Here is a 12,541-nt window from a genome sequence, read left to right as displayed (position 1 = left end):
AAATTGTGTGGATGCCCCAGTTGGGGTTGGGACATCATTTTTGGAGGTGCTGCATCAATTAATGTGTGTATTGAGGCAGGTGTTACCTCATGGGCTCGGATTTTGAAGGTTATCTCTGCAGCCATGAGGGTAAAAACATCTACAGTTGGTTTTTTTGCCTTGTCTAAAGCACAGCTGCACAGAGAGGAGATCATAGAGAAAATGGTGTCCTTTTCATGCCCTTCCTGCCTTCCCATCCTTAAACTCTCCAAGGCAGGATTATCAGATGGGACCTCCATCACAATCTTGTCCTTAATAAATTAAGAAATAAAAGATTGAGAAATAGAAAAAAAATAAATTGGTAACAATTACAACTTCATCAGTTTTACTTCTGCCCCTAAATAAGCGGCAGTCACTAAACTGATTCTAAAAGAATGAAGCAACCGAGATATGACTGACCAGCCTTAAACCAACCCTCTCTTCATCCAGTTCTGATTATGGTCACTAATGGGTGCACGCCATTGAGTTTATGGATGTTACGCCAATCACATCAATATAAACAAGGTGTGAATTTGGTTCCAAATTATCCCTGGAAAATCCCACAGATGTTTATTCTGAAGAATGGCTGATGCAGGATATGGTGAAGGAGAGCGCTTCAGCTCTCCGCACAGTGAGATGCAGAGCGTCCTGGACCAAGGAGGTGGCAAGAGCGATGCTGCAGCATGCAGGGCAGAAAAACGTGCCGAGTGATGTTGTTCTCTAAGTGCCCAAAACCTCGGTGGAATAGTACATGCCAGTGAAGTATCCTGTTGTATTTTATGACAAGTCTTCCTTCAGAGATTAATTTTCACTTTTGTCTCTAGCAATGACTTTTTTTTTAATGGGAACACTGAGATCTTATGTGGAACGTGCCAACCTTTATGGTGTCCTTCTAAGTGGTGTTCTGCTTGTAGTCCTTCAAATCCCACCTTGCTAATATATTTAGGAAGAGAAAAGTTCAAATAGTAATTTATTCCCAAGGAGAACAGAAATAATTGACATTAATGATACTTGCATGTCAGTCACTTCAATAATATACATTTACATCATCAGGGAGATGACTGGAAAGTCATACGCAGGTGGTGTTATCTTTCTAATTTCACTCTACCCACCAGTAAGAATTGTCAGGATTGATGGAGTTTTATCACTTCTGTCTTCCTTGTACAAGGCCAATTTACCAGTAGTTGACAGGGTGGAAAATATACCTGTAATTAAACAGCATGAGATTCTTATTTGTTGACTGAAAGAGTTCAATTATTTTATGCATATATCAGTTATTAATGACTAACAAAGCTTGTATAAATATTCAGAACTCTGAAATTGTCTGAAACAAAAAAATATCTTTCATATAGTTTCTTCTTAACCTAGATTTCACTCTATAAATTGGCTCTCTTGACATAAAGTTCCTCTGAGTGGTTTTTTTCCTTTTTATTTTGTTTTTTAAAAACTCCATTTCATTTAAATATACTGACAGGGCAGTCACTTCAATTTGCAGAGATGTTACTTGTAAATAGCTCCTTTTTAAAGCCCAGATATAAAAAAAAGCGTGTAAATTCCATTGAAGAAAATTAATTATTGGAATGCATTTAAAATTATACATATTTCTTCATAGTCCTTTAAATGGATTTTCTTTAGAATTATTCTGTCTGTTGTTAAACATGATGTATAATTAAATAATATAAATTTCCCCATGGAAGAAAAGCCATCAGACTTTTCTGTTGGTTTTTTTTTTTTTCTGTAGCCAGACATCAGCTACATTTTGATTTAAGAAGTAATGTCTTCTGTTTCTTCATTGCAGCTTTCAAGTCTGGACGACAGACGGGGCAGTCGGCCACGGTCTATGGTGAGGTCCTTCACGATGCCATCATCTTCAAGACCCCTCTCCGTTGCATCGGTGTCTTCCATCTCCTCTGACAGCACACCTTCTCGACCGGGCTCGGATGGGTGCGTAAGAAATAGTCATTCAGGGCTTATCTCTGAAAAGCATGATTTGGCGTGTAGATCTATAGGTTTTGATCTCAGTGCTTTCACGGTGTTACTCCGTGTGATCCTAGTGACTCCTCCTGTGTGGCAGCGTGACGTTTGTTTGATCTCATAAGGAACTGTGGGGTTTTTTGGTTGGGTCTTTGCCCAGTGTGTTTTATTCCAGATTTGGTTCATCATAATACCCCACAAACGTTAATGGGACACAACGATGGGAGTAACTGGTGTGGAGTGGGGATGGCGCTTTTAAGTGACAGCCTAATATCGGCTAAAAAACCCCAACCCGTATAGACATTTATCTCAAGATACATTCCTTGCCCTTTTTTTTAAACCAAGATAAATATAATGCTCTTCTTGGTTCTCTTTTAAAAAAAATTAAACAACCCCCCCTAAGCATTCAAACAACCCCCCCAAACAAACAGGAGATAAATTATCCCCTTTTAAGGTATTGCCAGTGTAACAGTTCAGAAGTGATCTTCTGCAAAGGCGGTGATGAGACGTGTGTTTAACCGGCCCTGTCGCGCTAAACAGGTGGAGCTTGGGAGAAGGAAGGGATTAGCTGACTGCTCAGTCATTTCTTCTCACTTTTGCTGCCAGAGGAAAAGCTGCTTATGGCAAGATTGTACTTCAAGACTTATCAAGATATTTCACATGAGAACTAGGAATTCTGTTGATAAGCCCTGTCTCACAGTCGCATCCCTCAAAAGAACAAAATAATCTGTTTTCTGGGGTTTCCATGCAGCCTCAGAAGTCCCTTCTCCCTCTTCCTCCCCCCAGACATTCCCATAATGCAGAAACTCAGTGTTCAACCAAGGTGCCAGTTCTTTCAAGCCTCCTGCAGGGCTGCTGACTTAGAGACATCTGCTACAGATGTTTGTGTCCCTTGTGCACCTTCAGAGCGAGCTACTGCCTGACTAGAGAGTAAAAGCATTGAGTAATATTAAATACAGCACCTAAGGACCAACATGATCCTCACCTTGATTACAAACAGTTTATTTACCCATTGGGAAGAACTGCAAACAGAGCGCAATTCAGCTCTCATTACTTTACCCTCTGGAACGTATACGTGGGGAGTCATGTTGATATAAATGTAGGACAGCAGAGATGATAATGTGTTTTGACTATTTCATCCACAAAAGTTGTCTTGCTGGAACTTGGGGATAACTACCAGCCCAGGTTACTGGGCAACTTTATTTTCTCTCAGAAGAAAAATATTGATTCTTTCCCTGTCTGCATCTACCTCTTTCTCTTTTTCCCTTCAAAATCATTCTGTGTCTTTTTCTTTCTCATTGGATGCTCTTTTCTTAAATTTCACTTCTCCATCCCAGCTTTGTAGCAGTAGGTGTCACTTGGCGGTTTCAGAGGATCTCATGAGTCTACTCAGTATGTATATTTAAAAAAAAACCCTCACAAAGATCATGGTGCAGCTCAGCTCCTGCTCTGAGCCTGGGGCAATACAGCTGTAATACATGTGAGGAAAATATAATGAACAATTATCATCACCGAGAAGACCCAAAAAAAATGTTCATTTGCTTGATCAGTGGAGCAGAGAAGAAAAATCATCAAATGTAAATAACATAATGAAAGACCTCAAAAATGCAACTGTCTGTAAAAATCATGTGGGTGGTTTGTCACTACTAACTTGGAAGAAGTTCACCCATGTACCTACCATAGTTGATTGAGTTTATGGTCAGTTGTCCTCTCCTGCTTCCCATTTCCACCCTCTTCATATGTTAATGCTGAGATTAGAGATGGAACTAAAAAAAAAAACAATTAAAAATGGAGTCAACAGACTGTCTTGCCCAAATCACCCAACTTATATTTTATGCCATCTCCAGCTTCTCCTGCTTTGGAGCTTTTAAACAGTAAAAACTCAAAGCAGACGTTGACATAGTATGTGTTTTACAACTCCCAACTCTATGTATAAATAAAACTCCGACTTTAAAAAAGGACCTCGGGTTTATTCACTGCTTAAAATGGGACTTAGAAGTACAAATCTGAGCACTTACAAGCAGTGGTTGGAAGCGAGGAAGTCCCGGTGAGCCTGTGTGATCTGCCGTCTGTTGCAAGTCCTAATGTACTTCAAGCGGGAACACGGCGTGCTAGCCCGTTTTCTCTCTGATACGTTGCGTACAAATAATTAATAGTACTAATAATAGTAATGCCTGGAAGGGAAGCAATTAATCGTTGTCTGAAGAATGACAATTCCTCTTGTAAACTTGCAATCAGCCTGGCAGAAGCAGCCAAAACACACAATTCTGGTGGCTAAAACTGTCTCCTGGTGTGGGCTTTGTCACTGGTGCACTTCGTGGCCCCGGGCAAGTCCTTGCCCTCCCTTATCCCTATCTGTAAAACGGGGTGAAAAAAGCTCGTTGTTTTGTCTCCCAAGCCGTGTGATTTTGGCTTTGGTTATGAGGGTCATGGCTCAGGGGCCACTGCCGTGGGTACTGGTTTGAGCATCTTTCCATCAAATGAGCTAATTCAGGCTGAAAACTAGAGGGCCTTTAGTGCTTCAAACAACAACAAAAATTTTGGATATTGCTGCTGGATATTGCTGCTAATGGAGGTGATTAGGATAACTTCAGTGTAGATTGTCTGAAATCTGAACCTTCCAGTATTTCACACCAAAGATTGTGGCCTGTACGTGCATGCAGCACCGTGGCATAGTAAATACTTTTCCAATGTTAAAAAGCTGGTTTCATTTGTTTGGGGTTTTTTTTTGGTTTGGTTTTGGTTTTGTAATGTAATGATTTGAGATATCCTCTTAAAATCTGTCAGTGTAATTTTAATTAGCATATGGTTGTAGGATTTTGTGCAGTTTATTATATAAAATAAATTATAAAATACTTTGTCTAGCTAAGAATGTTTTAGCTTGTTAAGAGAAAAAAATCTTTTTTATTTAAACTAGTCATTCAAAAAAGGTGAGATAAGAGAGATAACTGACTAAAAATTAGCTAAAAAGAGTTCCAATATTACTTAGAGTAGTGCTTTCCCTACAAAGTAAAAACTCTTAAAAAAATGAACTTTTCCTTTAAATGTTCATTGAACCCCTAAAGATTTTTTTCCTTTGTAGCCAGAAAAAAATTAGTCATGGACTGTAAAATTTGCAGAGCTGATGGTAGTAGTAGTATATCAGCCTTGCCTATATTCACACACTTGTAAGCGTTCCAGGTAGGAAAATGCATCTGCTTTTTGGACACTAACCTTGCCTTTCGTTATTGTTTGACCGATTTTTCAGTCTTGAGTTTATCTGTAATAACAGAACAAGCAAACTCAGCCCTCCTGGCCCCCCCTCACCAGGGCATGCTGTAGGTGAGCGGAGGATCTGTGAGGATATGTGTGCACACTCGTATGGAGGTGGATATCCTCGTGCACACACACAAAGCCAAACGTATGCACACAGTGTGTTATGGGCAGGAATGGTGCTTGTGTCTGTGGTTAAACCTCTATACCTCATGTTTTTGTGCAATGTATAGGCGTTTCCTTTGCATTAGGGGTGATTTTGTTTGCTTCTCTGTGAAAAGGTACTGGCATTTTGATGAGTTAGAAGGATTAGAAAGTGTTTTGCATATTCAAAAGCAAATCACTACACCTCTGCACAATTTCTCAACTGTTATTCCTTCTCTGGGGAATAAATACATCCTCTTTCTCTACCAAGAAAAAAAAAAAAAATGTCCAGGAGGAATTTGGGGACTTGGCTACTTTTTAAAGAAATCCTTCAAGCCATTGTAGACATACGGATTGCCTCCGAGGTGCGGGGGGGGTAAGGGTGACGTTTCTTGAATGCGTTGTACGGTACCTGCACTCGTACGGTGCTGATGTCCAGGGGAGTTTCCAGGCGTCTGCTGGCACGCCTGCCGTGGTGCCCCAGCATATACAGTGGGAGTGCGGAATGAGAAACTCATTTCTATGTAAACCACACACAGTGAAACTCAGGAATTTGTGTCGCTGTGAACCAGTAAATCTACTACAGAGCAGGAGAATGTGCAGTACTGGTTCTTCAGCAGTTCTGCAGTAAATTTTATTGTAAGACAATTATGATCGTTATGACCTTCTGCCCCCTCTTTTTCTCTCTAATGAGTGTTCCTGGATTACCAAAGCATCGTTAACTCAAGTGAGACTTTGGGAAATATGTAAATGAAAATTAGGTGTTTTGAAAATAGTATTTTATTAATCTAAGTGACAACAATTTTCTTTAGGTTTGTGCTGGAGCCCCTCCTGCCAAAAAAGATGCATTCTAGGTCTCAAGATAAATTGGACAAGGATGACCTAGATAAAGATAAGAAAGAAAAGAAGAAGGAGAAAAGGAACAGCAAGCATCAGGAGATATTTGATAAAGAATTTAAATCTACTGATATTTCTCTGCAGCAGTCTGAAGCAGTGATCCTTTCAGAAACGGTAACTTTATTAGCACGTAATGCTTTATCTAATTCTGAGCAGTGTTCTTTCTCTTTTTAAATAAAAATGTTGATCTTTACATTTTAGTTTATTTTTAGACCAAAGACAACTCTAAGGGAATACACCACGATATTAATATGTGATAAGGAATCAAAAATACAGATTTTATTTACAGTGAAAAAAAAATCATCTTATCTCATATGAAAATCTTACCAAAAGCTGTATATAACTGATAAAAGGAACAGATGGTACATCCTAAGTAAAATAAATGCTACCATTTTAGCAGCCTTTTGAATTTACGGTTTCCAATAGATGGTGATGGGTTTCCTCATATTTCAGTTGACTATTGCAATATACTTTTTGGTGGAAATGTTACAAGGTCATTTCGTGCATGGCAATTACGTATTCTTGAAAGGCTATTTTGAGCAGAAAATCGTAAGCAGTTTCACTAGTGGCTGTGCGTAAGAATATTAACTACAGGGCATATCTCTTGTAAGCCCTCTCTTCTTGGCATATATTTAATTCACTGAAACTGTCCTAAAGGCTTAGGTAACTTCAGAAGTTTTAGCTCTGAAATTGAAAGCAAGGCCATTTTAGGCTGGAGCAGGGAGTGTGTGAACTAACTGTAACCTCTAAATCTCTGCTTGGACACCTGTTTTGAGGCCAATAGTTTAAAGCTTGCCCTCCAGAAATAAATGTAATGTTCTTTTAGAGATTTGCACAAGTACTTGTAGAGCCAACTTTCAACTCAGCAGAGTCTTTCGTCGGTGGCTGTGTCATTTACATTGGACTCTCGAAACAATTTCTCTCTGACCTGTGATGACTAGGTCCTTTAAGTCTTTCTGTCTGGTATTTGTAGCAGAATGTTCAGCCATAGTTCCTCTGTTTTCTGGATTTGCTCCTCCATTTACATCCAGAGATGAGCTAATCTCTCTGATGTGTCTTCTGACATCTTGGAAGATCAGAGTTGGTTTGTCTGATGTGGCCATAGGCCCAGTACTAGCTCAGCAAAAAGTTGATATAGAATCGCTTTTGTGCATCTCAGGCTTTTCACCCAAACTCTTCTGAAGCCAGTGAGTTTTTCCATTGACTTCAGTAAATTTTGGATCAGCTCTGGTTTATTTAAATGGAGATTCCTCCTACCAAAGCCAGCATCGTTAGAGTGTTTTCAGACAGAAAATACATTTTGCATAGATTTCCACGTCTCATCTTTTTGATGCAATGCATTCAACTCTGCACATTGCATTAGTCATATTTTGACTAAGCCTGAACATTGCAATGTCAAGACTTGCACTCGCATCTCCCAGATCCCCAAACGGACTAGCAGAGCTTGTGGGAGAAGAGCATTAGCCACAGAAGAAAATTGTATTTCAGGGCAGCTCAGTCAGCTGGACTTGCACAAATCCATGAGACCAGATGGGAGGTGCCCAAGGATGCTGGAGAGCTGGTTGATGTCACTGCAAGGTCACTGTCATCTCTGAGAGGGCCTGGATATTGGAGAAGATTGCTTATGACTGGAAAAATGCAAATGCTGGCTGGAAAGGAGGACACGATAACCCTTCAAGGCATATTCCCATTGGTCATCTGAAGAACAAAAAATGAGCAAAGCCCAACAGTCTTTGACTCAAGTTTTCCACTCTTCCCAGTCAAGAGCTTTCAGTGGATGACTGGTATGACTAATTTTTCTCCTGGTTATAGAGAGGGAGGCAATTAAATGTCAGAATTAGTTAGTTACTTTGAGCTTCTTGAAATCCACAGATCAATAATATGAAAAGGCATTTACTGGTGAGAGGAAAACTCTCCCTTTTCAGTACCTGCAAACTACTTCCTGAGCTCCAAAATAACCAAGTCAATTTTTAATGTTTGGTGTTAGTATGGTTCATTTTCTCTTGTAGGTGAAAAAGAGAAAACACTTTTGAGATCAGTTTACAAGAGTGGTTGTAAAATTCCCACTGCTGCCTTCAGGAATTTTGTGCAGATAATGTCAAGCAGTTTAAAGATCAAATTTCTCTTGTCTTAAATTTTTTTCCACTCTGGAGACATATGTCCCTTATTAATGATATAAAAGGGAAATTGTTATCCTTTGTGGGTAAGAATTCAGCTTTTCCCTTGTTTGTGGGCTGCACTGTGTGCAAGTTCCCCTTTTAAGTTGAAATTGCTTCCAAAGCACTGTTACTGCTGTGTTTTATGAAGAAAAAGGCGTTTTGATTTATCTTGCCTTAGGAGCTTGGAAGCAGAAGGTTTGCAGGCTTAAAAAAAAAGATGATGATGAAATGGAGGGGGGGAAAATTAAGGACTGGTTTTTTTCCAAAAAAATTTGAATCCAGATTTGAATAGAAATGGAAATTAAAATAAAGATTTAAAGAGTTTTAAAGTGAGATTTTATTAATAAACTATTATTAGTTACTAGATTTTGTATTATAGTTACTGGATTCCTTCTGTTGAGAATTTTGGAACTCACTTGTACCATCGCTAATTCAATTACAAGATTTCAGTTATTTGGTGAATATTCTAATGGATTCTTAGTTCTGACTTGTAAAGTACTTGGGGATTTTACAGCAGAAGACATGCTTTTCTTTAGTACGATAACAATTTGTAAGTACCTTCAAGAAAAGGGATGAAAGAATAACAGCCAGCTTGCATTTGTCAACACCAGATCAGTCAAGCTCTTCTTCCTTCTTCCTGCGGCAGAGGGGGAGGCTCTGTGGGTAGGAATGATGTGGCAGGTTCCCGATGTGCTGACTTCAGTGTGACATCTGGCACATCTCACACGATGTTCTCACGAGCGAGACTGGGCGATGAAGGTGATGCTGAAGGATACATAGCAGCCTGGAAAAACTGCGCTCAATATTGTCGCAGGTGAGACGGAGTAAATGAGAGCCTGTGATGGATTTGGATAGTGGGATGTATCAAAATAATCTACGTGCGAAGCACAGCGCCTGCTCAGCCTCTTAATTGCTGGCTCTGTCTCATGTCTATTTATTAACAGGAGGGTTCGGTGTGTCTCACTTCTGTTTCATCCGGGTGTCACTGCAGTTTACAACCAGCCCGTCCCCGTTGTGGCTGGCAAATAGCAGGCTTGTGCTTGACAGTTGCAAAGTCCAGTTTCAGATATTCACCCCACACACATACACACAATTCTCTGTTGCCTGACAACACTCGGATTAAATTATTCTTCACCCACGACAAATAGGTAGTTACCAGTGGTTTGCTTTCAGGAGGGAAAGATGCATCAATAACCTTATATACGAATCTGTTCTGGATCCTGTGTTATTGGCTACTAATTGGTTTGTGCAACATAATTGTAAGCACGATATCAAATTTACAGAGAATATCAAGTGAGAGGCACAGCAGGCATGTCAGACAGCGGTCATTCTCATCTCTGCAGAGCTTCTGCTACTCTTAAAGATGATGTTGCCTAATGAAATGAGTGTTTCCATCACTGCGGTGGACTTTCTTATATAGGAACTTCTTTTTTTCCAAACAAATACATCTTCATGGAAGAACATGGGAAGACTATAAAACTGCAGAATTATTTCATGGAGCTTTTACATTTTCTTTAAAAAGGAGCATTCAGAGGCTGTTTTGTCTAGTTGTACTAGACAAATACTTTTTTCCAAATTTCACTGTACTCAGAGTATTGACTGATCAAAACCCAAGCCCTAATTACAGAGATGTTGTACTACTATGAGCTTATCAGAAGATAAATTTAGCACTTCGGTATGTGAAGATGATCAGTAATGTCTTTATAGTTTTCTAGCGATTTATGTCTTCTTTTAAGTATCACATAAACTTCTTTAACATAAGTTCTCATTGCTAGTTCTTTGATTCCATGAGCTGATAGCAAACCTAACGCTGAAGCCAGGTAGTTAACAGACCACTTGAAAGCTTGTGTAGGAAATTGGAATAACAGGATGTACATTTTATTGATTTAGTGGCATCTAACATCATTCACTATTGATCTTGCTTTCGTTAGACCAAAAAAAATTAGCAATGCGTTCATTATGGATTAATGGTCTCCAAAGAGTTCATGATTTATGTGAAGCTTTAAGAAGAACTCCAAGGTTGTCAATCACAGAAGAAGTTAAAATTTATTTGAGATAAGTAGCTACAGACCGGGTTAACTTGGGAACTTAATTCTAGTTGTTGGTTTTTGTCTTGATGCTGGCATTGCAGCTTTCCTAATCAATGAGTGTATTTTCCTTAGTTGCTTTTTTATAATTATATTTTATAATTATATATATTATATGCCTCTGAGAAAGTGATTATTGTGCTACTAAAAATATGCTTTAAAAGATCTTGAAAGAAGAAGACTTTGCAGTCTTTAGGACTTGAACTTTACCATCAGGCAAATTTCTGAAAGGTTACCCTGAGGTCTTGATGAACTTTCAAAAAGATGTTCCATACTTCATGGTCATTCATTTCTCACAGAAGGGTGTAAGACACACAGCCTTTTATGCAAACCCTTTTAAGGTTTGTTTTCTGAAAATACAAGGAAACACTCATACCTCATTTTAGATTTCTCCTTCACAACATAGTATGTAAAAAGAAATTGTGAAATGACAAAATTCTGCAAAAAAGCATGAATTTCTGCTGGCATTTTGTTTCGTCCTAATGCAGCACCTTGGGTGTAATTGCCCTGAAACTTCGGGCTGCTGCTCCATTTTCTGTGATTTCTTGGAAGTAAAAAATTCCTTTCTTTACTGCAATTAATGGAAATATGGGGAGTCACTGGATGGGTAACAAACAGTAGAGTTCAGAATTAAACTCAGTAAAATGAATCACCTCAACAAAAGTGTTAGTTGCCCATCGGATTACAAGTATCATTTCAGGGTTTCTGATGGAAAATTGAAATGGCCTATGAAGCAGCCAGAGCAAAACAATAGGATATTTCAGTAAATTAAATATAAACACAAACATGCACCATCAAGAAAGTGTTTCTGGACAGATGATGTCTTCCTCAAAAGAGAGTTTGACCATGCAAGCAATTAAAGAAATAAATTGTAAAAGGGAAGTAGAGCCACGTGAGAATAAAGAAGAGATTTTGAATGCTGTATAATCTTGTGTAAGGATATAGACTTCCTTAGCTGTTATTAAGCAAATGTTTGGAGAATTGGCTCATTGCTCCACAGAAGAATATTCCAGGCTATGAGAAGGTGTGTGCATTAAGTCTCATTGTGGTTGCTGGGGAGAAGGGAAAAACATTTGGAGCTGTGAAATACTGCATTTAATCAGAAGTATGGTGTATTATCATTGTCCCATTACTGTTCAGGAGGTAGAGGGGAAAGCGTAGCAACCCCAATGTCTGCCACTCAGTTACAACCTGTATTCCTTCACTGTCTCACTGGTTTTGTCCCTGTGCAGATTAGCCCACTAAGACCACAGAGACCAAAAAGCCAAGTCATAAACGTCATTTCAAGTGAAAGACGTTTCTCCGTCTCTCCATCGTCTCCCAGCTCCCAAGCGACGCCACCACCAATTACACCACGGACAAAACTTTCTTTCGGCATCCAGTCCAGTAAGTCTTTAACTTTAACTGAATTTTCTTTTCGTAGCAAATTTTATGCAAAATAACTTCTAGTGGGGAGATACGTTTCGTGAGCGTTGTATTACACCTTGGTTTGAGTACTTTGAGTTAGTCTTTTGCCATCACCACGGGATTGCTTGCAGGAACAAGAACTTACCTCTTAACATCATGCTCCCTGTATTTGCCAGCAAAAAATATTTCAACATTGTACAAAAGCAAGCAAAATTATTGCATTGAAAAAGTTTATTTTCCTTTTCAAGTAATCATTAACAATTCTTTAGGTATAGAGTAACTGTCGAAAATTAGTGTTGTACTTGATTCTGTATTGGATTTAGGGTATTTCGGAGCATAAAGACTGAAAAAACAATCTTTTAATGTAATTATATATTAAAAGAACTTTTATTTGCTACATAGTGAGTACAAGTCAGAAAGGAAAAAAAAGTCGGTCTTTTTGATGTATTTTTTGTTTGACATTGACATCTATCACTCATTTTTTTCTGTAAAATATCATCTATTTGCTTCAGTCTTCAGGAAACCTTTTTGCAAAACTGGGTGTAATACAACACCTATTTGTTTTACAGTGCTGTTTTCCAAAAACTGATATTCAGAGTTTTC

At 38.8% G+C, this 12,541-nt stretch overlaps 1 protein-coding gene across 2 annotated transcripts in view; it reads left to right on the top strand.

The window, feature by feature from the left end:
• Window positions 1-12,541, top strand: part of DOCK1 (dedicator of cytokinesis 1) — a 309,905-nt gene that overhangs the window by 283,141 nt on the left and 14,223 nt on the right. For both annotated transcript variants that reach the window (XM_054831423.1, XM_054831422.1), the window contains exons 48-50: window positions 1,817-1,962; window positions 6,201-6,399; window positions 11,764-11,917. In XM_054831423.1, the coding sequence (XP_054687398.1) occupies window positions 1,817-1,962; window positions 6,201-6,399; window positions 11,764-11,917 (499 nt within the window). The remainder of the gene's footprint in view (window positions 1-1,816; window positions 1,963-6,200; window positions 6,400-11,763; window positions 11,918-12,541) is intronic.

This window comes from Grus americana, chromosome 7 (genome assembly GCF_028858705.1).
Source record: "Grus americana isolate bGruAme1 chromosome 7, bGruAme1.mat, whole genome shotgun sequence".
NCBI classification, from domain to species: Eukaryota; Metazoa; Chordata; class Aves; order Gruiformes; family Gruidae; genus Grus; species Grus americana.
Note: the sequence above shows the minus strand (reverse complement) of the source record. Positions and strands in the feature narration are given on the sequence as shown.